Source organism: Aquarana catesbeiana, linkage group LG04 (genome assembly GCF_042186555.1).
Source record: "Aquarana catesbeiana isolate 2022-GZ linkage group LG04, ASM4218655v1, whole genome shotgun sequence".
In the NCBI taxonomy this organism is placed as follows: domain Eukaryota; kingdom Metazoa; phylum Chordata; class Amphibia; order Anura; family Ranidae; genus Aquarana; species Aquarana catesbeiana.
Genome location: NC_133327.1, coordinates 602,561,338 through 602,588,464, shown reverse-complemented (window position 1 = coordinate 602,588,464; position 27,127 = coordinate 602,561,338). Strand labels below are relative to the sequence as shown.

General features: G+C 41.5%; 1 protein-coding gene across 2 annotated transcripts in view; it reads right to left on the bottom strand.

Annotated features, from left to right (window-relative positions):
* The window catches only part of LOC141140751 (uncharacterized), a 133,920-nt gene that overhangs the window by 92,989 nt on the left and 13,804 nt on the right, over positions 1-27,127 (bottom strand). For both annotated transcript variants that reach the window (XM_073628217.1, XM_073628218.1), the window contains exons 3-6: positions 17,744-17,948; positions 12,823-12,992; positions 11,696-11,826; positions 3,376-3,542 (exon numbers count right to left, since the gene is read on the bottom strand). In XM_073628217.1, the coding sequence (XP_073484318.1) occupies positions 3,376-3,542; positions 11,696-11,826; positions 12,823-12,992; positions 17,744-17,948 (673 nt within the window). The remainder of the gene's footprint in view (positions 1-3,375; positions 3,543-11,695; positions 11,827-12,822; positions 12,993-17,743; positions 17,949-27,127) is intronic.

Sequence of the window (27,127 nt, the reverse complement as noted above, 5' to 3'; positions counted from 1 at the left end):
TAACTGATAATGCCACAACTTAGACTGCATAAAATAGGCCTAATGGCTGATGCTGCATGTCAAACATGTTCTGTATGATCAGCGGACATGTGTCACGTGTTTTGTACATGTCCTCATGTTTTGGAGACAGGTTTAGGCTATAACCAGATCCGGACTTACCACAGGGCTTGACTGGGCTCAAGCCGATGGGCCCCACCCAATAGGGGGCCCCGCGGGCCCCAGCCGAGTGTAATCGGCTATACTCAGCTAGTTCCGCTCACAGTCACGCCTAGTCCCGCCCTATGATGGACATAACACAGGGACTGGGCGTGACTGTATACACTCGGCTAGCTCCGGCGCTCGGCTCCGCTCACAGTCACGCCCAGTGCCACCATTGGACCTGTGTTATGTCCATCATAGGGCGGGACTGGGCGGCACTGCGACAGGAGCCGAGAAAAGCCGACAGGAGCCGAGATACACAGGGCTGGTCCTGTGTATCTAGGCGGCGCCATATTTAAACTGCAGTGACACTGACAAGTCACTGCAGTTTAACAAATGACATGGACAAGGCTTCAGATGGACACTGATAAGGCTGCAAGACTGCAAATGACACTGACAAGGCTGCAAGGCTGCAAATGACACTGACAAGGCTACAAGGCTGCAAATGACACTGATAAGGCTACAAAGCTGCAAATGCTGCAAGGCTGCAAGGCTGCAAATGACACTGACAAGGCTGCATTTTCACTGGGCAAGGCTGCAAATGTCACTGACAAGGCTGCAAATGACACTGATAAGGCTGCAAGGCTGCAAATGACACTGACAAGGCTGCAAATGACACTGGACAGGCATGCAGATGAACGCTGTGCAAGGCTGCATTGATGAGCATTTAAATGTAAGTTTTTTTCCTTAAATAGTTTTTTTCCTTAAAATTCCTTAAACTCTTATCTTGAGGTTTGCTGCTTGGTTATTGGCAGTTACGTAGTGCCCCGTTGAGAAAACCTGTCTGCATTAGACAGTGATGTAATGGTGGACAAACGGTATCAGAGTGGCACGCTTAAAAGAAAACTAAAGGTTTAAAGTAATGTATAGAAGGTAGGGCCCAAAAGTCACTCAAGCCCAGGGGCCCCCACCACCCTAAGTCCTGTCCTGGCTATAACAGACCCAAAACCTTAAAGGTTGGCTTGCTGGTCTGGTAGGCACTTTCAAATCCTCTAGTGGTTTTAAGAATTTGTTTCATTTGGTACCATTCTATGCTAGGAATATTAAGCTTATAAACTGGAGAGGCACAGATCTTCCCAAGTTTACTCAGTTGGTGGGGCTAATTGATGGTCTTTAACCCAAATTCAAGATAATATATAACAGCAGAGCCTTTCCTCCAAGAATTTACAAGATTTGGCAATGTTGGATTGATATGCTTGGTGATCTGATTTGGCAGACAGATAATAAGAATGGGTCATCTTTCAACTAGTAACCCTTTATGGGTCCAAATGTGCATTCTCTTGATCTCTGGTTACTCTTTTCCAATACAGGTGCACTTATGTGTGAGTGTGTGTGTATATGTGTACTGTTCTTAGTTAGCAAACCTGCGTGTGTGAAATCTGGCTTGCTATTATCAATGCATAAACATCAAAACGAATCATACAGCAGAAAAATTTTCCTAAATTCAAAAAGAAAAATAGGAAACATGCACTAAATGAAGAGTATAAGGAAAATTGGCATTATTATTTATTGAACTCAATGGTCTTTTTTCAACCTCTGTAATTATAAATAGTGAAAATTATTTAAAGCCTAGGTTTAAATAAAAAAAAAAATCAGAAAAATCAGCATAAGGGACATAGTTCACTGTTAGTATGATGTGTCCCTTTGCTGATTCTTCGCCTTTCAGTAAAAATCTTCCTTTGTCCTACTAACCAACACCCCCCCCCTTGCATTCTTCCCGTTAATGGGGGGGTTACAAGAGAGCTCAACTGTGCCCATCCTTTCCTACGAGATCTTACAGTTATTTATAAATTATACTAATTTGAAACCACTAAAGAGTAATAATTAAACATCTTAGGCAGGCCATACACGGTTTGAAAAGATTCAAACCGTGTATGGGCAGGCTGAATGTACCAAGTTGATCGCAGGATGGTGGTTGCAGGAAAAAATTTGCTCCATGTATGGCTAGCCTTAAAATGTAACTTTATTGATTTTTGTAAGTTCCTCCCTCATGCTTCCTTCCCCATCCCTCTTACACATTAGTTTAAAAAAAAAAATTAAAAAGTAAAAACCTTTTTTTCTTTATTTTTTGTTTTTATTTCCTAAATCCCAACCTAGGCCAGGATGATGTAATGGGCTGCCTGCATATGCAGACATGCCACAGGTCCCTGCAGGTATTCTGGCAGAGACCCTCATGGCATGTACACCATCTTGCAAACTGGCTCCTGGTTCTAAGAAGCCATGTCTGAATGCACAGACATGCTGCAGGGGGTCTGCCAGAGTACTTGAAGAACTCTCGTTTAATGTCTGCACATGTGCCAGATGTCCAGTAAAAAGAGGAGCTCTGGAGAAGACAGGTAAAGGAAGAACCTTTACTTCAACCAAGATAACACTGGACTCCATTGTCTATTAAAAGATCCCAGGTGCACCCTGAAAGTCTCAACAAATTCTTTGTCTGGACTGAGTACTTTATGTACTCATACCTTTCTCAGTCCTGCATACTTATTATTTTCTCTTTTTCTTTAGTTTATCAGTGTTTGATAGAAACCCTTTTTAGTATGCACATCTAGCCACGTGGTCAGTTATCCTCCACATCATGGACAGCCACAGTGGGTTGAGCCACCTTTGTAGAGTTTGTGGTTTACACTCTTTGTTGTTTCTCAGTTTTAAGTTTAATGCTGACCTTTTATTTGTCATTTTGCTTGAACTCCACCTATTCTGACTGTAATTGAATACCTGAGTACAAGTTTCCTTACCACACTGGTTTTGCAAGGGGCTCTGGCAGCAACCTACGCAATACTTCCCAGCTAAGCTCTGCTTCATCCTTCGCCACTGCATATACCCAGCTGGTTAGGAACCCTGATAACTTATCAGCAACTCACTCAGCATCACTGTTTATCACAATCCATGGACTACTAAACCACCTACTAGCCAAAGTCTGCATCCGTGGGGTTATTGGCACCCTGGCCAGGAGCAGTTTTTCTCTGTATAAATACCTAGAGGCGTTATACTGTAAAACAAGTACAGAAATCTTTGAAAGGTGGCTACTTTGGTAAAGAACAGTGCAGTTTTGTTACAGAGACTGAATTAGTGCTCATATCTTATAGTTCTATCACCCTACCTGGGCTGTTATCTCTACCCAGTCAACCAACAGATAATCAGTACACATTATGGCAATTGGGCTTTGAAGAACAATACCTCGATAGGCAAAACAGCACATGACACTAGCTTCTGATATCTTCATGTCCAATTCATACTCAGGAACCCTCCAGTCTTCAGTAAGCATTTTCTCATCCAATGGATCTGTTTTTGCTCTTCTTGTTAAAAGATCCATTTGTGGTCCTGACATTGTGTGCTTAGGATCACTGCAACAAAACATAAACATATAGGTTTTCTTTATTTGCAATTGGTCAAAGAGCTTTTCCACCTAATTCCCCTCCATAGTCCCAGAACCTTTTTATTTTTCATTTCAGAGATTGGTTAAACACACTTTAACTTTTTGTTTTTGTAGTCTATGCTTAAGCATTATACAGTTTTATTGGACCTGAAGTTCTGTACTTAGCAGATCTGGTCACACAATCTTATTCCAAATGTTCTAAATAGAAAACAAAATTCTGATGATGTGAAGCAATCTAAGGGCTCATTTACCCTTGCTTTTGACTTTTTTTTTTTTAACATATAGTTTATTTATATTTTCACAAAACAAACATTTACGTCAAGTTACAAAAGCTTACAGACAGTAATCACAGTTTTCCCTACATAGCAAAACAGATAAAACCTTAGCAGCACATGTATCCATCAGTTAACAGATTCCTTGCATCAGATAACTCAAAAATATTACAAACATAGTTCTAAAAAATTACCCTCGGGAGGGGGGGTCTCATTAAGTACTCTCCGTATGACCTTATCCACCTCCTAAATAAGAAGGCAAGGTTAGGGGACAACCGGTGGGAGGACCTCATGACAGGTATAGTGGGCAGTGGTCCACAGATCTCACTCAACAGTTAGATGTTTCGCCTTAACCCATACTGCCCAAATGTTATAAAATTTTTTGGGACAATTTCTACCCAAGTATGTTCACTTATATAACGGTAATGCTGCATTCACTAATGATTGCCAGAATTGCTTAGTGGGCGGTTGGGGTTGATTCCATTGCATTAGTATTGCTTTTTCTAGCATACAATGTAGTATAAAAGATAAACAATTTCTTCCCCCAGGAGACCGCTCAATAGTCACTAATACCCAGTAAGAGAGGGATTGGGCTGTATGGGATCATCAGGTTCCCTACTGAGTTAATCTCAGTTAGAATACTTTTCCAGAACTCCACCACATGAGGACAGGTCCAGACTACATGGAAGAAATCAGCTCCATTCAAGGTACATCTATGGCAGTTTGCTGTTCTATCAGGATATATTTTCGCTAAGTGTAATGGGGAGTAGTATGCGCGATGAAGAAACTTCAACTGCATGAATCTATCTCTCACTGAAATTACCAGGGGTAAATATTACTGAATGCCTTCCTCCCAATCGTCATCCACCAATTCCGGAATGTCCCCCCTCCAGAGCTCACAGAGCAGGGAGACCCTAGAGGTGTCACATGATGTCAATATATTGTACACTGTAGATAATATTCTCTCACCATCAGGTGCCCTAAGCGCACTCTCCACAGAGGACATTTCCAGAACCAGCTGGCCAGAGAACTGAGAGCGAAAAGCATGACGCAATTGAAGGAACCTAAAGAACATGTGGTTCGGCAGATCTCTATTTCTTTTTAGGGCGTCAAAGGAGATTAGTTTTCCTTGAGATACTATATCACCCAGGGTCGTGATACCATGCCTAGCCCATAGGACAGGATCTGGGATGGAGCGGAAATGGGGCAGACGAGGATTGCCCCAAAGTGGAGTTGCTGGGGACCAAACATTGGGTCCCATTAGCTTCTTGTTAACTGTATCACACACTTTAAGGGTTGCACCCATAGGGGAGGTAACCTGTGAGTTAGACATAGGACCCCTGTGAACCAGATTTCTCAGCTCTGTGTATGAGCCAAGGAGTGCTGCCTCTAGGATGGATGCTGGGTTGGCCGGATTCTCTGAGAGCCACCATTTAACAGTTACCAGGACGGCTGCCCAGTAATACTGCAGAAAAAAGGGGAAGGCCAAACCTTCTAGTGTAACCGGTAGTTGTAGAGTTGTTTTTGCTATTCTAGGGACCTTTCCATTCCAAATAAAGAAAGTAACTATACTATCCAGATGTCTGAAGAAGGTAACCGGTATAAAGATCGGGGTTTGGCGAAATAAATAAGTAAACTTGGGCAGTACCGGCATCTTAATTAAGTTCACCCTACCCACAGGGGTTAGGAGCAGGGACTTCCATGTGTGACATTTTTGAGACAATTGATTGACCACTGGGTTCAGATTTAGGGCGACATATTGTTTTAAATCCCGGTGGATCTCCACCCCCAAATATTTAAACCCTTTGAAGTTGCCCATCTGTCTGTAATGGGCCGAGTCTAGAGTGTAGAGGGAATAACTGATTTTCCCCAATTTATGCATATACCAAAGTATTTTCTGAATCTATTGATTACTGAAAGGGCCGCCTGCAACGAAGTTCCATCATCTCTAAGCTATAACAAGGTGTCGTCAGCGTATAACGACACTTTTTCTTGGAGGGGTCCACGTATAATCCCCCGTACCTCAGGTGTGGCCCTAAGGAGAGTGGCCATAAGTTCAATTGCCAGGGCAAAAAGCCCTGGTGAGAGGGGGCATCCCTGTCTGGTACCCCTACTCAAGGGAAAGGTTGAAGAGAGAACCGTGCCCCTGCGTACTCTAGCTGTTGGGGCCCTGTACACTGCCCTGACCCAGGAGACAAAGACCGGACCAAACCCGAACCTACGGAGTACCTCCCAAAGATAGCCCCACTCCACTGAATCAAAGGCCTTCTCCGCATCGAGAGAGGCCACTATTTCGTCTGCAGCATCCCCATCTCCAGAGGCCACGACAGCATACAACCTATGAATGTTTATATCCGTTCCCTTGCCCGGCATAAAGCCGGATTGGTCCTCATGTATAAGGGTGAGTATTACCTCGTTTAAGCGCCTAGCGAGAATTTTAGTCATCCGAGTTGAGCAGGGAGATGGGCTGGTAGGAGGAACATAGCTGGGGATTCTTCCCTGGTTTGGGAATCACCACTATAATGGCTTCTGCCATAGATAGTGGAAGTTCGCCATCCTGTAGAGTCCTAGTAAACATGACATGCATTTTAGTTGCTACTTCCTCTATGTATTGTTTATAACATTCCGGTGGTAGGCCATCTGTTCCCGGGGTCTTTCCCGTTTGCAAGGAGCCCAATGCCAGTTGGACCTCCTCCAGAGTAATCGGGGGGCGCCTAAGCTCCTAAGCATCGGGAGCTGTATCTCGTCCAGGAAGTCGCAAAGCTCTTCAGGGGAGTATTGCGCCCTGGAGTAGTACAGGGCCGAGTAGTATTCCGCCAAGCAGACATTTATGTGCATAGGGTCAGACACTAGGGTCCCATCTCCCTTACGGATGCGGGCTATGGTGGAGATCGGGGATTGTTCCTTGGCCAGCCAGGCTAGAAGTCTGCCTGTCTTATCTCCTTGCTCGAAGATCCTCTGCGTTTGGGCCAACTGGCGTTTATTTGCCTTGGACACTCTAAGGAGCATCACCTCACGGTATGCTACTCTCATGTCCTGGGCTGTAATAGGGTTAGAGGTAAGGGCAAAGCGGGTTTCCAAATCCTGAGCTTTAGCCTCCGCCTCCTCCAAAATGATGCTATCATTCCTACGTTCCCGAGCTATGGCCGACAAGTAGCAGCCTCTGATGTAGGCTTTAAAAGCATCCCAGACAGTCCCCTGGGTAGAGGTATTGGCATTAATCAACCAGAATTGTTTAATCTCCTTGAGCATTTCTATTTCTATAGTTTGGTGTTCTATCCAGAACCTAGATAAACGCCATAATCTATCAGCCTGTGGGGTGTTAGTTTGCAGTGTACACATCAATGGGGAGTGATCAGAGATTCCCCGAGGAAGCATCTCAATTTCAATAATTTTGGGGAGCATGGGTAGACTGGCATACATGAGGTCAATACGAGACAGTGTGTTATAGGAAGAAGAATGGCATGTAAACATTCGGTCTGATGGGTGTTTCCAACACCACACATCCTCCAATCCAAACACCTGAGCCCAGCGGGACAGCACTGAGTCCGTAGCTGAGTCTGGGGACAATCTAAAGATGGGCTGGGAGGAATATTGAAATCCCCATAAGGATCACATTGTCCGTGTGAAATTTAGCAATTAGGGTGATTACTTTTTGTAACAGGGAAATATTAGCTGGGGATGGCAGATACACACCCACCAATACCATTTCTATTGTGTCTATAGTAGCGTGTAGCAGCACATAACGCCCCTCCGGGTCTATAACATCATTAAGGGGTTCAAAATTAAGCGATCTGTGAAACAAGATACTAACCCCCCGGGCATACCTGGAGTGTGTGGCATGATAATGGTAGGCCACCCAAGGTCTTTTTAGGCCCATTATTCTACCTCCCACCAAGTGCATTTCTTGAAGGATGCAAATATCAGGTGTATATTTTCTAAGATAGTCAAAGACCAGAGAGTGTTTGATTTTGTGGTTGAGTCCTCTGACATTCCAAGACAAGACTCTTATCGGAGCCATATCTTGGGAAAACAAATGAATCCACCGGAAAGCCTGATATATCTAAGACCCGGAGGAGGCGATAGCCAAACCTGCACATAGCCCACCGGGTTCTCATGCAAGCATCGGTAAGTAAAGAGCAAAGCAGGATTTATCAGAACACAGTCTGGTCTTATGTTGTCGTAACACTGTCTGTAGTATAAGGCACCTAAACATACAATGAAAAAAAAAAAACAGAAAAGGAAAGCAAAAAACCAACTGAACACCCATCCCATCCCACCCCACGCCCCACAAAATAAACTTCGAGGTGTTTGAGTACCCAAACCGAACTTAAACCAACTCATAAGTAGGAAAAAAACCTCCTAGGGGGGCAGTGCGTAACAAATGGCACACCTAGAATGCCGGGTTCCTCTCTGGAGTTCAGGGACTCCAGTATACGTTATACCAGCAGGCAATTTATACTTAAAAATTTGTGAGGGGTAACACATCTTATCAGTCTTCAAGTAGAGACTTACTCTTAGAATACTCTAAGGGTTTAAAGCTTAATTACCAGAACTTATCAACATAACCTATAGTAGGAAAGGCAAGGTTAGTAATGCAAATTTCAAACAGTCATGTTTAAACTAAACTATGGGGTAGGACATTTCACCCCAAATCCTTCTCACGATCTGAGATCCCCAGAGGCCACACAAGACATAGGCCTGGTCCTGCTTGTGGTCTGTATAGGTATCCATGACTTCGGCAGTAGCACATTCCGGGCAGCAAAATCGCCATACCGAGCATAAAATGGTCACCACCTCCCCCCACCTCACCACCCACAGTCCCCCATCTAAGCAGCCCGTACATGAGTCCTGCCTCCCTTGTGTCAACCAGGAAAGTAGTATAAGTCTTGGGTTCTATTGTTTCCAACACTCAGGGGGGAGAAGCAGGGGGGGGAGGGGGGAGGAGAGGCAGCAGCAGCAGCCACCACATCACGCTAGGCAATTGAAATGAAATCAGACCTCCAAGCTCCATAAAGCAGAATATTCTGGCAGAGTCAGTGCCTAGGATTCCACCTCGCAAAGGGCCAGGGCCACAATCCAACAAAATAAAGTAAAATAAAATGTATCGCAGGGGGAGCCCGGGAGGAGGCCCAGTCCAGCGGACTTCCCAGTCTCATATTTGTGGGTGAGATAACTGGAACACAGGATTATCTTGCTTACCAACAGACCTCTCAGATGCCTTAGAAGGGTAGTTATATCAATCTCCAGTATATCGATCAATGGTTATGAGGCAAGGAGTCGAGCCACCTGGATGCCTCCTCCGGCGAGGTAAAGAATTTGGTGGTTTCTCCATCCACCACTCTGAGCTTTGCGGGGAACAACATGTTATATTTAAGGCCCTTGGTACGCAGCTGGGCCTTAATATGGTTGAATGTCCTGCGCTGTCTCTGTGTCTCCACTGAGAAGTCTGGGAACATCATGACCTTCGCGTTTTCGTGTCATAGTTCTCCCACTTTTCTCGCCTCCCTTAGGACCAAGTCACGGTCTCTAAAATTCATAAAATGAAATATGAAGGTGCGCAGTGGAGCACCTGGTGGACCCCGAGCCGCCGGCATTCTATGGGCCCGCTCCACCACAAAGTAAGGAGAAAAATTCGCCTGTGGAAGGAGAGTGCGTAGCAGACGCTCTGTATAGGCCTCCGGGTGGTGACCCTCAACTCCCTCCGGGAGACCCACTAACCTCAGGTTATTTCTGCGATTTCTGTTCTCCTGATCTTCAGCACGGGATTCCAGCGATTTAATTTTCACTTGCAATGTGCGATGTGTGATCTTGGATCATATCCTCATTTTCCCCTACTCTCCATTCAGCCTCTGTCAGCCGGTCCCTGTATTTGTCCATATCCCGTCTGACCAGACCCATTTCCAGCTGTATTTGCTCTATTTTCGTGGTCAAAGTCGTCTGGCAGCCAGATATAGCCTGCATAAGGGCTTGGAATTGCTCCGCTCCGAGGGATGGCGGCTCTGCCTGCTCCGTCTGTGACGCCATATTTAATCCCGGCGCTCCACATGGATCCCAGGCCCGGACTAGCGGCAGTGTATTTTGAGCCAATTGCCTTGTCCTCTGTGACCCAGGTTTCCGTGTTCGCATGCCCGATCTCAACCACAGCTAAGCAAATCGTCCAGGGTATAGGAGTATCCCTTAAACTGGATAATTCAGCCTGCTAGGTACGGAGCTCCCGTCTTGCACGTCCTATCAGGTCTCCATCTTGACCACACCCCCCCTTGCTTTTGACTTTAACACACATTAAAGCATCTAGCGCTTCAACATGCTTTTTTAATGTGTTTTTGATGCTTCAGTGGTGCTTTGATGATGCTTTGTGGAGATTTTTTGAAGCTTTAATGAAGCTTGGCAGATGCCCTGTGTGTGTTGATATCTCATACCTGCAATTTCTCCAAAACAAAATGAAGCTAAAGCTGAAGTAAAGCCTCTCAAAAGCTGCAGGTGAGCTTTGCCATAGACATAGACTAGTGACACAGGGTATAATTTTTGAAGCAAATCTGAAGCAAAGCAAAGCAAATGCAATGTGTAAACAGGACTATAAGCTAACCATTTTATTTAGTGACAAGTGCTTTGACTGGCGTTCAGAGAGCTTTAACAAAGCCTGTCCGAAGCCTTATTTTGAAGCAAGTGTAAATGAGCTCTTAAAGTAAATCCAAGTGCCTCTTAAATCAAAAAAGTGTCTGCAAATACCTGCAGCAGCTTTTAGTGCCCTTGTTCTGCCTGAATGGCAGTTTGCTTTGATCCAGCAAAGCTCCAACACTTCAAGGACCTTGTCTGCTATGGTCCCCCCTATACATTGGACCATCACTATAATAAAGTGCCCTGATGGCAATTAGGAATATGTTTATTGGCAAACTACCAGAAGCTTTGTCCTATTAGAATGGCTAGGCATTTGGACAGAGCTTGGGCACTGAAAACGGCTGAAGGTATAGGCTCTTCTAGTTTCACCTTGTATCTGTCAGCAGATTTTTTGGCCTTGATTTACTTAATATTCATGCATGAGGATGAAGTTTTTTGTATGAATTGATGATCAATTATTCTTTAGACTTGAAAAGGAATATTTCTTTTGCAAATTTCCATGATTTAAAAAATACTATGCTTTCTATGTAATAAAACAAAATTTATAAAAACATAAACAACACAAAAAAATAAATCCAAAGTGTATGTACAATTAATTATTTTTTTTTCAATTTTGGATAGAGGAGAGTAGGGTTAAAGCCCCTGTCAGTTTGTCTGTATACAGCTCACTTCCTGTCCCAGAAATGAGGAGAAATCATTACAAAGTAAGGGGAATTACCTCCTTACACAGTTGCCACTGGCATAGGTATCCCCACTGGAACATTTTCCCTCACCCCTTGATCTAGTGGCAACTTTTATATTTTGGACTTCCAATTACATTTAATCACAGGATAAAAAGAGAGGGTGACTCTACCTAGTGGGGGCACAGACCTTGATAAAAACTTGCCATTGGTTCAAACCCTTCCCTATACATACATGGCTATACACATACATATATATTTGTAATTTCTCAGTGATTTAAGAAAAAAATCATAATATACTGTGTGATAATACAAAACAAGCAAGCAAACAAATAACTAGATACAAAAAAAGCAAAATTAACCCATCCACCCAGAAAGTGAAATATTTTTTCAATTTCCCTGGGATTTACAAAACACATTTTAAAAAAAATACGGTGTCAAAATAAAAAAACAAATAAATAAGTAAATAGAAAGATTCATCATCTTATCTAAATGTGCACATTCTTTATGAAGGTCTCCTCATGCGCAACTCTGACAACTAATCTTACCTTCCTTTAATGGACACAGGTCTGTAGAGAGCAGTCAGGGAAATTGGACATTCATAATTCATTTGCTCCTGGATATCTATAAAGTTGATGCTGAATGGCACTTGCTCACGTGTAATAATAATATTATAAGCCTAATATTCAAAAATAGTTATTAAGCATATGCATAAGATATTACACATTTGTAAAGATAAAGAAATGTGGAGAACATGTGTTAATTTATGTTAATTTTTGCAATCAAGCTATTTATTACAAAGTATAAAATGAATTAATAAAATGGAGGAGAGCTGCGCCCATAACAATAGGTAAATAGATAATGAGGAAAATAGTCCATAAATCAATTCTTGAATAAGTGATCGGGCACTATTTCATAACGTATGGAGACACTGTGGTTTTATTCAAGGATTTATGGACTATTTTCATCATTATCCATTTACCTATTGTTATGCGTGCAGCTCTCCTCCATTTTATTTGTCTATTTTGTGTGTATCTCACATTTGAGTTGCTGCCTTTGTTTTCACTTTACCAAGTTTAGCGCAGTTTTTTCCTTTTTCTATATAAAATGAATTACTGACAATTACAACAACTCCCTAGACATAGCTTAGATCATTTTTAGACACTGCAACTTGGAGTTTGTCCAGTACAGCCTGGATATTTGATATTTACTTTTTTTTTCTCCTCTTTTCTTGATTTTTTAACTGCCCAACTCTGGGTTTGATATTTCCCCAACCTCCAGTCGAAAAAATACACGTTTTGGCTGGGGTTTTACTTTAAATAGGTGTCTTTGGCTCTCTGTTCTCACACTTTCAGCAAAGCTGTTTTACATATTACAATACATAATAATAATAATAATAATAATATTAGTAATAATAGTAACAATGATAAAAATGATAATAAATATATATATATTAAAAAAATATATAAAATTATGCAATAGGCTGAATTCACAAAGCTTAAATACAGAGATAAGGCTCTTCAATTTAGTCATAAGACTGTAATTTTCAAATCTCATTGGCTGAAAATAACTTTTTTTAATAAGGATTCTTATCCAGGTGTTGTAGCTTTGTAAATTGAGCCAAAGGCAGTATAATATACATTATGTTTTTTTAACAATATACGGGTTATATCACCTGTGATTTGGTGCCATCAGGAGACATGACAAGCACTTTTGTAAGTGTATCTCCCACTGTGATGGAGATTGGTTTAATAATCTCAGCACTTCCATTCACTGTCACTTTCATCTGGCTGTCCTGGACCAGAGGCTCTACAATAATGCTGTTCTGGAAATATGGAACGGTACCTAGTTTTCAAGCAGAGATAACATAGGACAAAAATAGTACACCTGGATTTGCATAACCTAGACATACTGTACATTATGTATTGTTTGTAAAGCAGTTTTTGCACTACCTGCCTCCTTGCATGAATAATCACCAAAAATTGTTTTTTCCATCCATGGCACCTAGAGAGGGTGATGTCACAATCCTTCTGTTGAGATCCTGGAAACAATGAGGATCTCAAATCTCATAAGAAGACATTCCTGCACTACACTGGAGTGTCTTCTAGCGAAATTTGGGATACATACACTATGGTAGCAATACAGAGTTTTGCATTTGCAGTGACATTATGAGAATAGGGTTAGGATTTAGTAAGGTGCAAATTTGGCACATGTATAAAATGGGAAGAATGACATACCTTTAGCCATCCACAGCCTCTTGGGATAATCACATGATCCATCTCAATAGCTCGCAGGTCTGTAAGTGCCGATGTCTTGCAAGATTTCTCTTCTGCATAGCTAAAATCTATGCAGGCGTGGATGTTCCACAGAGGTTGTGGGGAGCCAAAGGTATGTCACTTTGGAAAAATAAGGAAGTGGAAGGATGTGTGTGTGTGTGTGTGTGTGTGTGTGTGTGGGGGGCACCAAAATGTTCAGGAATAGCAAAGTGATTTTGCTGTTGAAATAAACTAAACATATGTATAATAAACCCTCTACCTTTCCCATCCAACTAAAATATCAAACTGAATGAACGACATACATTGTCAGAAAAGCTAATATGCTTACTAGGTTAGGGATGAAGGAATATATAGATGGTTTATTCCAAGAGTCTCCAATCTTTTCAGTACAAGGGCCACATTGTATATTTTACAAATTATTACGGGCCAAAAAAACCCCCAGTTTTATAAAAGAATGATCAAAATTTTAATGAAAATACAAAAACGCTTTTTAAGAAAAACCTTCACATTAGTTCCCCCCTTTTGCATCAGAAGTTTATTTTTTCCCATCAAAAGTACATCAGAAACAGAGGTTGTAGGTCGGCTTACTAGCTGCAAGGTTGTGCCACATCCTATAATTAAACATTCAAGCAAGATAATTCCCCTAATGGTGGACTTTAAAGGCACATAAGGAAAAATGTATAGTATACAAACAATAATTTATTCATTTCGAAAACATCATAAAAGCATTAATAGCAATATAACAAACAATGGAAGGAATGCGATTCATGCATTTATACATATATGGAATAATGGTACCAATGTACTTGCACCCGACGCGTTTCGAAGTTGTTTAGCCTCCTTCTTCAGGGGTGGATGTAAATTTAGCAAAGGATTCTAAATTGAAAATAGTGTGTTTAACAGAAAAATAATGAATATGTGTACATCTCAGACCATAAGGACATAAGTACATGCTATATTTTTCATTCCATTTACACTTACATTGGCACTATGTAAGCTAGCTTCACATTCCAGAACAGTTTAAAAACAAAGGTGCTGACACTGTCTGCCCATCCAGCGTATACAATACAAAATTCCATATATGTATAAATGCATGAATCGCATTCCTTCCATTGTTTGTTATATTGCGACTGATGCTTTTATGATGTTTTCGAAATGAATAAATTATTGTTTGTATACTATACATTTTTCCTTATGTTTTTCCATATTAGCCTTTAAAGTCCACCATTAGGGGAATTCTCTTGCTTGAATGTTACATTACATCAGAGTCCATCTTTCACATCAGAAGCTCCCCTATCCCACCAGAGGCCCCTTTCATCAGAGTCACCTCTCACATCAGATCTCTCTTTCAAATCAGGAGCCCCGTCAGATCTCCCTTTCAAATCAGGAGCCCCATTTACATCAGAAGTCCCCCCATCACATCAGATGTCCCCCATCACATCAGAAGCCCCCCCTCATATCAGAGTTGTTGCGGGCCATGTAAAATCTTGTAGAGGGCCAGATGTGGTCCTGGGGCCATAGTTTGGAGACCCCTGGTTTATTCTGCAAGTAATATGATGCCATCACACAACTAGAGAGTCACAGTTATGCTTGGACCTTAGTAATTCATAGGCCCAGAAACAGTTGTACCCTCCCTTTTAGCTCTAAGGGTCAGGTAAAATAGTTATGGTAAACAAAGTGGTCACACTGGGTGCTCTACTCTGTTCATTTCAGATGACTTTTTTGTACACAGTGCTAAATGTAGAGGAAAATAGTGAACTATTATATCTGTTGATACACTTTTAAACATCAATGGAAAAACAGTAATTAAATCTGCAGGAGACTTATTAATACCAGTTAAAAAGCTGAAATTGCAGTAATAACTCTGCAAAGACTTGCAGATTAAATGCAAACAGGAAACAAACATAATTATTACCAGGTAATGCTCTGCTGGATAGTTAACATCAGAGATCATAAAACATCTCCAAGTGCTTATATTAAAAGCCTAACTTCTTTGTAAATAGATGACACAATCCCAATTTCAAATCTCAGTGACGTTAGGCAGACGGCCATTTTGTGGACTAAAACTAACAGTCACAAATGAGTGATTGACTTCATGCAAAAAGTAAGGTCTTTCCTGTAACATGTATTACAAAAGATAGCCATTGGCATATATACTTTTAGGAGTGCTGCTTGGGGACCACTTTATAAGCTGGCCATACATGGGTTTGTTTTTTTCATTCAATCAGCAGGTTGAATAAAAGAAACTGAACCAATTTCCCCATCCACAAATTCAGTATGGATGAGGGAGTCCTCTGCGCTGTATCATTGTATTTTGACAGCGAGAAGACTTCCCTGCTGTCAAAATACACAAATCGGTGAATCAGTACTGCAGCCTATTGCCTGCGGCACTGATTGACAAAAATATACTGTCAGGGTGGTTAAGTAGATTGACTTCTGTTCAACCCAGTGGGGGCTGGTGTTCAATTTTTTTTTGGGGGGGGCGAACAATCTCCAACCCCCCCCGCCAGCCCTGCTCACCAGCCCAGTCCAGGTCCCAGGCGGCTTCGGCGGCTTCCCTGGCTTCTCCTCTGGTCGCTTTTCCTCCCCACCAATCCGGTCTCTGGACCCGCTTCCTGTCCTGACTGGCCAGGAGGAGAAGCAGGAAGGCAATAGCAAATGTTGATTCGCTATTGTCACAAGTGTGTGGGCTCAGGGCACAGTTCTCTGCGCCCCGAGCCCACCCTATTTGAAGCCAGAGTTTCCGGCTTTAATCATGTGCTTTGCAAAAAAAAAAAAAAACCCGTAGAACTCTATGCGTCCAGTGCCCTGCATGGAGATTAGGGTCTGGACCCATAGAGATTAGTGGGCGGCGCCCCTGCGCCCCATATGGACGGGCCGCCGCTGGTTCAACCACAGTGGTCACACATGGATTGAAATTCAGCTGGTCTCTGCTGTACCATGCATGACCAGCTTTAGGCATACTAAAAGGGAAAAAATCTCTTATCAGGAAATCTATTATTTAGAAAATGCTAAAACGTAGATTAGCCATAAAAACATGTTACACATATATATCATTCTTCTGTGTTACCAGGGCTTACACCAAGAAGAAAACATTTTAAACTACCTACAGACATCATATGGTTAAAAAATTTTTTTTGTAAACAAAGATCTTTGGATCAACTAAGCATGCTTCTTTTTGCCTGTAGAATAGAAAGGGAAGCTCCATTAGAGACCCATGGTACTGGTTTATTGTAGTCTGCATTCACACTAGTGCATTTTGCCATGCATCTGCCATCTTGCTGCAATGTATGACAATGGAAATCACATTATTACCAATGGTGTCTGTTTACATCAATGTAATATGGGACAATGTGCTATACATTGGGGTTGATCTACTAAAACTGGAGAGTGCAAAATTTGGTGTGGCTGTACATGGTACCAATTCACTTCTAACTTCAGCTTTTGCAATGAAGCTTTGACCAAAAAAAAATTGGAAGCTGATTAGTTTCTATGCAGAGCTGCGCCAGATTTTGCACTCTCCAGTTTTAGTAAATATACCCCATGGTGTGAATTACAAGGGGCGGAGGGGAGAAGAAGCAGAAACAGTCACTGAAACAGCTAGAGCTGCCCCACATTTGAAGAAAAAGCAGAAGACATTTTCTTTCCAACATGTAGTGGATGGTGGAAGTCCACTAACATTGCCACTGACAGCAGGGAGGTGCATGGAAAGGCAGGATCAACCAGGTATTTACAAAAAAATGAACATGTGCATGATAGAAACCTGCTACACACAGCTAGAAGTACATTTAAAGACATATACAGATGCTCTGCACTACGGGCAACATTGGCATGTAGGCACCTGCAGTTACCTGCTCTTTGGTGTCAGTTTAGATTTGCATACCTCCCAACTTTTTGAGATGGGAACGAGGGACACCTATTACCAAAGGTATGTAGGCATAGGACACACACCCTGCCACACCCCTTTAAAGGATAATTCTACAAAAAAAGATTAGTTAAATCCCCCAAGTGCTTTTTTTACCAATACTATTCCTTTTCTACTGGCTTTTGAAAGTTACAAAAGCAGCACTTTAAAAATTGGATGCAAGGTTTAGCACTGGGAAACACTTTTTGAAAGATAAAAAGTGCATTTTATATACAACTATATAGATCAGACCAAAATGAGGGACAAATGAGGAGGAAAGAGGGACAGTGGGACTTTGTTCCAAATCAGGGGCAGTCCCTTGAAATCAGGGATGGTTGGGAGCTATGGATTTGTATTGGGGCCAGATGAGTAGGTGCACTTTACAAGTTATATCATAAGATGCTAAGGGGACATACATGAATATTCAAAGGTATTGGGAGCAAAGGATGGCACTAGCTTCAGATCTTCAGATAACTGTATCCCTTCGAGTAAAGCTTGATTTGCAGATAACTTTGTAATTTCTAGTATGTATTTCTTGACAGTTCCATCTTCAGCAGTCACCTCTACTACCACAGAATTGAGGCCATCTTTCAACATCACAACCTTCGAACCTTCACCTCCCTGAAATAAATTAAGTACAAGAAGTTCTGAAAGTGCCTTTCCATCTTCAAATGTTTGTTGAACAATAAATGCAGTTTACCAACAATACAATTTTCCTTATTTTTGTCTTATTTATGTTGCAGCCTGATATTACAGTTGTTTAAATGAATTTTTTTCCAATTAATTTACACACAGTACCCCATAATGACAAAGTGAAAATAGAATTTTAAAAATGTCTGTGAATTTATTAAAAAGAAAAAAACAAAATATCACATCTACACGTATTTAGATCCTTTACTCAGTACTAGAGTTGGGCAAACGGTTCGGGCCAAGCAAACGTTCGGCCTGAATATCACCTGTTTGCCCGTTTGGAGAATACCCGAATTTGCAGGGCGCTTGGCGGGCAAACATTGTGCATCCTAATTGGATGATGTGTGCAAGGCTCTTGGACAATTCAACATACGCTTTTAACTTTTGTTTGTGCACTAGCTATGATTTTAATGGCAATGTATCTCATTTCAGATAGTGAGATTTGTTTTCTCGTCTCTCTTTGTTACATCTTTGAACCTTGGTCGTGTCCTGAAGAAGCCTAACGGCGAAACGCGTAGACGCACAAGGGCTCACTGTACAAACTGTATCATATGCATGTATTTTGCGCTTTTTATCTCTTTTGAATATTATGTTTATATTTTGTACTTTTTTCAATAAATGTGATGAACAATAATTTTGGTCATCTCTCCAATGTTTCCTTGCCTTCAAAGTCTGACATTTGGTTACTCTAGTTAGTACCCTCCCCATTTTTCCCTGACGTGTGCAAGGCTTTGGATGACTTTGTCCAATCACAGCTCAGTGCTCATAGTCCCACCCAACCAGTGTTAATTTTGACATCAAATTTCGATTTAGTTTTAGTTATAGTCTTTTGACTAAAATGCCATTTTAGTTTTAGTCATATTTTAGTCGTCTAAAGTTGAATGGGTTTAGTTATATTTTAATGCATTATTTAAGCATTTCTTTAGAAATACCAAACTCATTATATACTCCTGGAGTAAAAATGTAACAACATGTTATTATTTCTGGTATTAAGGTTTGAACATGCACTACAGACACAGATTTAGCTGTTGTGATATATAATGTCTTCATAAATAAAACCAAGTTTCATAAACAAACAAATATATTACTTTTTGACAAGCAGAAGTACAACTAGAAAATATAAAAAAAAACAGAAAAACCTGTAAACTCTATTGGCGGTAATGCCACTATACATATTACCTGAATATATTACCAACATTAAATATTAAAAAAAAAAAAGCCTTTTTCTTTTTTTTTATTTTAGCAGTTTAGTAGATGCCACCTACATATTCTTATGTGGTAGTGCATTGTTAATTTTGATGTCAAATTTCAATTTAGTTTTAGTCATAGTCTTTTAACTAATATGCCATTTTAGTTTTAGTCATATTTTAGTCATCTCAGTTGAAAATCTGACCGTGCGTATGCTCCATTAGACAATTGTTGTCGGATTTTCTGCTGACAAATGTTGGATAGCAGGTTTTAAAATTTTCCGTGGACAAATTTGCGTTGTTGGATTTTCTGAGCGTGTGTACACAAGTCCGTCGGACAAAAGTCTAAAGTGCAAACACGCATGCTCGAAAGCAAGGACGAGCCAGAAGCGACCAGTCTTGTAAACTAGTGTTCGTAATGGAGAATTAACATTCGTGACGTGGCAAATTATGAAATCTCGAAATGCAGCGCACAATTCTCTTCTTCTTTAATGGGATAATAATGAAGCTGCTTTGCTGGTGATACTGATGAAATTATTGCAAACAAATTTTCAAAGGCTTTTTTTTTCTACTGATATCAAGAATATTAATATTATTATTCCCTCAGGCTTTCACACTGGAGCGGTGCGCTGGCAGAACGCTAAAAAAAACTCCTGCAAGCAGCATCTTTGGAGCGGTGAAGGAGCGGTGTATACACCGCTCCTGCCCATTGAACTGAATGGGCACTGTTGCCGAAGCGCCGGCAAAGTGCAGCTGCAGCACAGGCAAATATACATGTCGCTGACCCCCTACTAAAAAAGAAGTCCCCTCCACCTAGCTCCTATCATAATGCAGTGGTTTTCCTTAAATTGGTATCAGCTGAAATTAGAAAAATGAAGAATTTCTCTGGACCACATGCTAATCTCAATAAATGCGAAAAGATGGCACTTGATTTATTGGCCAATAACCACAGCATTGTCATCAAACCCTCCGACAAGGGTGGCAATGTTGTGGTCATGAACAATAATCATTATATTGAAACGTGTATGAAGATACTCAACGATTCTGAATGGTACCGTCCTATACATAGATCGTTACTAGACAAATTTACCCAAGATTTTTATCTGATGGTGGATGCAACATTTTATTATAATGTCATATCCAAGCAGGTCTGGGAATTCATAAGGGTGGGCTTCCCACGAGAAGCCACCTTTTACGCTCTCCCCAAACTGCAGAAACATCCAAAAAAACCTCCAGGTAGACCCATCATATCTGGATGCGGAAATTAGACCGAAAATCTTAGCCGTGTAGTGGACAGTCATCTAAAGCCTTTTGTAACTTGTTTGTCATCTTATGTACGTGACACCATCCATTTTTTACAAATCATTCAAGACATGCATATTGAGGACGATACCCAGTTAGTTGCCATAGATGTTGAGTCTTTGTATTGAACTATCCCTCATGAGAAAGGCCTTGCAGCTATACGTCATGTACTGTCACATTCTAGTGAATGTGACTCTAGATACACTGACTTTATCTTGACCTCTTTGGAATTTATACTCCACCACAATGCCTTTTGCTTTGACGGTTCCCACTACCTCCAGGTACAGGGGGTGGTGATGGGGACTTGCTGTGCCCCATCATATGCCAACCTGTACCTGGGGGAGTGGGAACATTCACTGCTTACCAACGACTCGTAATCGCTGTATATGGGCCATGTACTTGCATGGTACCGTTACACTGATGACGTGTTCGTCATCTGGGATGAATCTGACAATCATTTGTATGAATTCATGGCTTGTATCAATAGAAATTATTTTAACCTGAGTTTTACTATGTCACACAGTGCAGCCGAGATTACATTTCTGGATGTACTTGTTAAAAAACAACAAAATGGTAGCCTTTCTACTGAATTGTATCGAAAACCTACAGCAGGGAATTCATTACTCCTTGCATCAAGCTTTCACCACAAACCTTTACGTGCATCGATTCCATACAGCCAATATCTAAGGGCATGCCGCAACTGCTTAGACAATGCCAGCTTCCAAAAAGAAGCTGATACTCTGAGAGATAGACTTTTGGAAAGTGGATATACCAATACATGCCTATCAAAGGACTATTGGTCTATCCCGCCGTGACTTACTGAATGTTGACAAACAGTCCCCCAATAAAAATGATACAACTAGGATTATTACTACCTATTCGACACAACACAAACAGGTCAGATGTATGCTCAATAAGTATTGGCATCTATTCATTACTTGCCCCCTTTGTTCCTAATCTACCAGCTCTTGCCTACAGGAGAGCCACTCCTGTGGGCGGCAAACTGGTAGATAGTGAATACAAATCATACAAGGGTGATGTATGTAAAACTTTGGGAACCTTTGCATGTGGTGGATGTTCATACTGCCAGTATATGGACAAATGTATCCATATTGATCTGCCTAATGGACATACATTCCGTCCCAAGCAACTATAACACTCCTGGCGTAGTGTACCTACTTACATGTGAATGTGGGTGCTACTACGTTGGGAAGACTATTAATGAATTTTGGAAACGTATATATCAGTATCTATCCACCATACGCAAACAAGATCCCAATGTACCCATTGGTCGCCACATGGCACTAGTTCATCCAAAATCTATCCCTAAGATACACTTTTTGGCACTTGATCGAGTACACTTTCATTCAAGGGGAGGCTACTTTAATAAGCACCTCCTTCAGTGTGAATTAAGATGGATATTTAACTTGCAGGCCACCTTACCTCCTGGCCTTAATGAGGCATTCAATTTCAAGTCCTTTCTTCCTGGCTTTGTTTCAGGGGGTTGCGAGTTGAATTTGTAATGCCCTGCTCCCATCTTCCCTGTTGTCTCTTCGATCTCTCTGGATTAACATCCTTATGTACCATTTTTGAGCCATGCTCTCATCATTAGTTATATGTCGGTCCAATCCCAGATGACGATACATGAGGGCTATGCGACCAAGGTCTCAATAAGGCACTGTACAACCAAACTCTCTGTTAATATTGTTTTTTCTCTTTTTTCTTACTCCTCCGGTTATCAATTTCAGTGCAATGGGCATGATTTGACTATTGAATAAACTATATACATGCTGTTAATTGCTGCCATTTGTATATTTACATTTATGTATTTATTTATTATTTATTATTAACCTCTTTCTTCGATCCACTTTTGTCTATTGTATTTTTGTATTTAAAAATGTTGGTTTTGTTTTTGTATACACGTTGGCTGCTATTTCTCTGCTTGGCCACTAGATGGTGCATGATGCGTGTTCGGGTCCGTGCTGTGCCTCGCGCATGCCCGGTGGGTGGGCTCCTCCTGTGCATGGCTAATGGTTTGTGGAGGTCCGTGTGATCCCCACCTATGCCTTTGCGCAGTAGTGAGCCCTTGTATGTCCCCATTAGATGCAATGCATTGCACTGATGGGGACTTCCTCTTCCGTTGGTGACGCGTGACGTCATCACGCCCCTTGGGGCGCAGCTACGCCGTGCGCCCCTGCCTCAGGGAGACACTCTGAGTTCCTATCTCAGCTGCTCTCTATTGCAGCTGATTAATTGGAACTACCAGCAACATACTATTAGGTTGCCTGATTGGCTTTTCACACAGCTTTATACTATTTAAGGTGCACACTTACATCCAGCGTTCTCTCAGTCTGAGGACTGCTGCCTGGCTGTCTGTACCATACTTATTCCATCTCCAGTGAAAGGTAACAATTTACTCTATTTTTGACCAAGCAATTCAGGGCTTGGTGTGCCTGCTTTGCTGAATCACCACAACTTGATGTTTTACCAACATCATAAAATTACATTTAACTGCTTCAACTAAATCTGGGGTTCTTCTTTTATGACTTTTCAGATAATGTTTTTTGCTAGGTATATACCAGGGAGTCTCTTGCATGTGTGAAGCACTTGGTCGCCCCCTGTCTGCACAGCTGCACGTCTGCAGGTCCCTGTATGAGCATTTCCAGCCAACGTGGTGTATATGCCATTGTTTTTATGTTTGTTCTATGTCCTTCCTATGAAATCCATATGTAAGTATTTTTGACTTAAAACAATATACGAATCAATTACATGATATTAACTGTTTTCAAATATTACTGCACACATATTATGTATCATGTTTGTGTTGCAGACAAAGATAAAGCCACCCCAAGTAAATCTCCCCTGATGAAGGAAAATAGGTTCCAATAAAGATTTCTGAAACATGTCGGGATGCATGCTATAAATCTTTATGGATTGACCTCAGTTTGACTTTGGCAGTACCTTGATTATTAACCTTGGGTTTGATATATTTTGTATTATATTTGATATATATGTATATTCATGTATTATGAATTCCATTGGTGTACTTTGTATAATACCATTTTTTAATGATTACTGACTGTTGGCAACATCTACTTTTTTGTATCTAAATAAAAGTGGCACAGAGTTGCCTTTTACATGTCCCTATACCTCTATACTTCTTTCTGCCTAAAAAGTCCAAGGGGGCAGCTCCTTATGCACTAGTTGCATGTTCTCTATGCTAATGTTCGAGAGTTCTGTCTCAAACTGAACCGGGAGGTGTTCTGTTCGGCCCATCTCTACTCAGTACTTCGTTGAAGCCCCTTTGGCAGCAATTACAGCCTTGAGTCTTTTTGGGTATGACGTGACAAGCTTTGCACACTTGGATTAGGGGATTTTCTGCCATTCTTCTTTGCAAATCCTCTCAACCTCAGTCAGGTTGGATAGGGATTGTTGGTGGACAGCCATTTTCAGGTCTCTTCAGAGATGTTCAATAAGGTTCAAGTCAGGGCCCTGGCTGGACCATTCTAGGGCATTCATACAGTTGTCCATAAGCCACTCCTTTGTTGCCTTGGCTGTGCGATTAGGATTTTTGTCCTGTTGGAAGGTGAACTGAGGTCCTGGGCGCTGTGGAACAGGTTTTGTTTCTGAGGATATCTCTGTACTTTGCTCCATTCAGCTTTCCCTCAATCCTGACAGGTCTCTCGGTTAGCGCTGCTGAAAAACACCCCCCACAGCATGATGCTGCCACCACCATGCTTCACTGTTGGGATGGTATTGGGCAGGTGATGAGTGGTGCCTGGTTTACTCCAGACATAATGTTTAGGATTGAGGCCAAACTGTTCAATCTTGGCTTCATAAGACCAGAGAATCTTGCTCCTCACGGTTTGAGAGTCCTTCAGGTGCTTGGCATTCATGTGTTTTGCACTGAATAGAAACTTCTGTCTAGCCATTCTGCCATAAAGTCAAGATCAGTGGAGCACTGCAGTTATGGCTGTCTACTGGAACGCTGTCCCATCTCCACACAGGATATCTGGAGCTCAGTCAGAGTGACCATCAGGTTCTTAGTCACCTATTTTACTAAGGCCCTTCTCCCCCGATTGCTCAGTCTGGCCAGTCAACCAGCTCTCGGAAGACTCCTGGTTGTGCCAAACCTCTTCCTTTTGAGAATTAAGGGCTCTTGGGAACCTTCAATGCAGTCAAACATTTTTTGTAGCCTTTCCCAGATCTGTGCCTGGAAATAATATTGTCTCTGCAGGCTGCTCCTTTGACCTCATGGCTTTTCCGTTGACACTGTATGCAGTATCAACTGTGAGGCCTTTTATAGAGAGGTGTGTGCCTTTCCAAATCATGCCCAATCAATTAAATTTACCATAGGTGGACTCCAACCAAGGTGTAGAAACAGCAATGATCAAGCTAAGTTTCAAGTGTTGCTGCAAAGGATCTGAATACTTATGCCAATGTGATACAGTTAGGTCCATAAATATTGGGACATCGACACAATTCTAATCTTTTTGACTCTATACACCACCACACTGGATTTGAAATGAAACCATCAAGATGTGCTTTAACTGCATACTTTCAGCTTTAATCCAAGGGTATTTACATCCAAATCAGGTGAACGGTGAAGGAATTTCAACAGTTTGTATATTCTTGTTCATTTCATTTCAAATCCATTGTGGTGGTGTATAGAGCCAAAAAGATTAGAATTGTGTCGATGTCACAATATTTATGGACCTGACTGTATATACGGTATCTCACAAAAGTGAGTGTACCCCTCAAATTTTAAATATTTTATTATATCTTTTCATGTGACAACACTGAAGAAATTACACTTTTCTACAATGTGTACAGCTTGTATAACAGTGTAAATTTGCTGTCCTCTTAAAATAACTCAGCACACAGCCATTAATGTCTAAACCGCTGGCAACAAAAGTGTGTACATCCTAAGTGAAAATGTCCAAATTTGGCCCAATTAGCCATTTTCCCTCCCCGGTGTCATGTGACTCATTAGTGTTACAAGGCCTCAGGTGTGAATGGGGAGCAGGTGTGTTAAATTTGATGTCATCACTCTCACTCTCTCATACTAGTCACTGGAAGTTCAACATGGCACCTAATGGCAAAGAACTCTCTAAGGATCTGAAAATTTTTTTTTTTCTCTACATAAAGATGGCCTAGGCTATAAGAAGATTGTCAAGACCCTGAAACTGAGCTTCAGTGTGGTGGCCAAGACCATACAGCGATTTAACAGGACAGGTTCCACTCAGAACAGGCCTCTCCATGGTCAACCAAAGAAGTTGAATGCACGCGCTCAGCTTCATATGCAGAGGTTGTCTTTGGGAAATATATATGATCTATGAGTGCTGCCAGCATTGCTGCAGAGTAGGGATGAGCCGAACACCCCCCCGGTTCGGTTCGCAACAGAACCTGCGAACGGACCGAAAGTTCGCACGAACGTTAGAACCCCATTGACGTCTATGGGACTCGAACGTTCGAAATCAAAAGTGCTCATTTTAAAAACTAATTTGCATGGTATTGTCCTAAAAAGGGTTTGGGGACCCGGGTCCTACCCCAAGGGACATGTATCAATGCAAAAAAAACTTTTAAAAACGGACGTTTTTTCAGGAGCAGTGATTTTAATGATGCTTAAAGTAAAAAAAAAAAAGTGAAATATTCCTTTTAAATATCGTACCTGAGGGGTGTCTATAGTATGCCTGTAAAGTGACGCGTGTTTCCCGTGTTTAGAACAGTCCCTGCACCAAATGTCATTTTTAAAGGAAAAAATCTCATTTAAAACTGCTTGCGGGTTTAATGTAATGTCGGGTCCTGGCAATATGGATGAAAATCAGTGAGACAAACGGCATGGGTACCCCCCAGTCCATTACCAGGCCCTTTGGGTCTTGTATGGATATTAAGGGGAACCCCACACCCAAATTAAAATAAGGAAAGGTGTGGGGCCACCAGGCCCTATATACTCTGAACAGCAGTATACAGGCGGTGCAAACAAGACAGGGACTGTAGGTTTGTTGTTAAGTAGAATCTCTTTGTAATTTTGAACGGGTACATTTTTAACGTGTTTAGCTCCAGCCAAAAAATCTTTTTTAAGCTTTTTGGAAAACATAGGGAAGGGTTATCACCCTGTGACATTTGTTTTGCTGTCTTTCCTCCTCTTCAGAAGATTTCACCTCACTTTTTGTCCCAATGGATTGGAAAGCATCAGTGGAAAGGAGAAATGTTTTTCCCATATTAACTCTTACAGGAGAGAATTTCCCTTCCTAGGGGTAGATTTCATCTCACTTCCTGTTGTCTCCTTCCGTTTGCAAGTAGGAGTCGTTTGTAAGTTAGTTGTTTGAAAGTAGGGTCCTGCCCTATATACTCAGCAGAAATTTGGGCCTTAGGTGTTGCTGTGGCCACAACACTGTAAGCCCTCACAGGGCCCTGCTGTGAAATATTAGATCAAGAATTGTAATTACATGCCCCTGTTGAACAGGAGCTGAAAAATTAGGCCTTAGGCACTGGTGCTGGTGCCACAACACTGCAACCCCTCACAGACACTCTAGTTGGAACGCAGGAACGAGCCCTGCTGCCAAGTATTGCATCAAAAATTGTAATTACACGCCCCTGTTAAACAGGGGCAGAAAA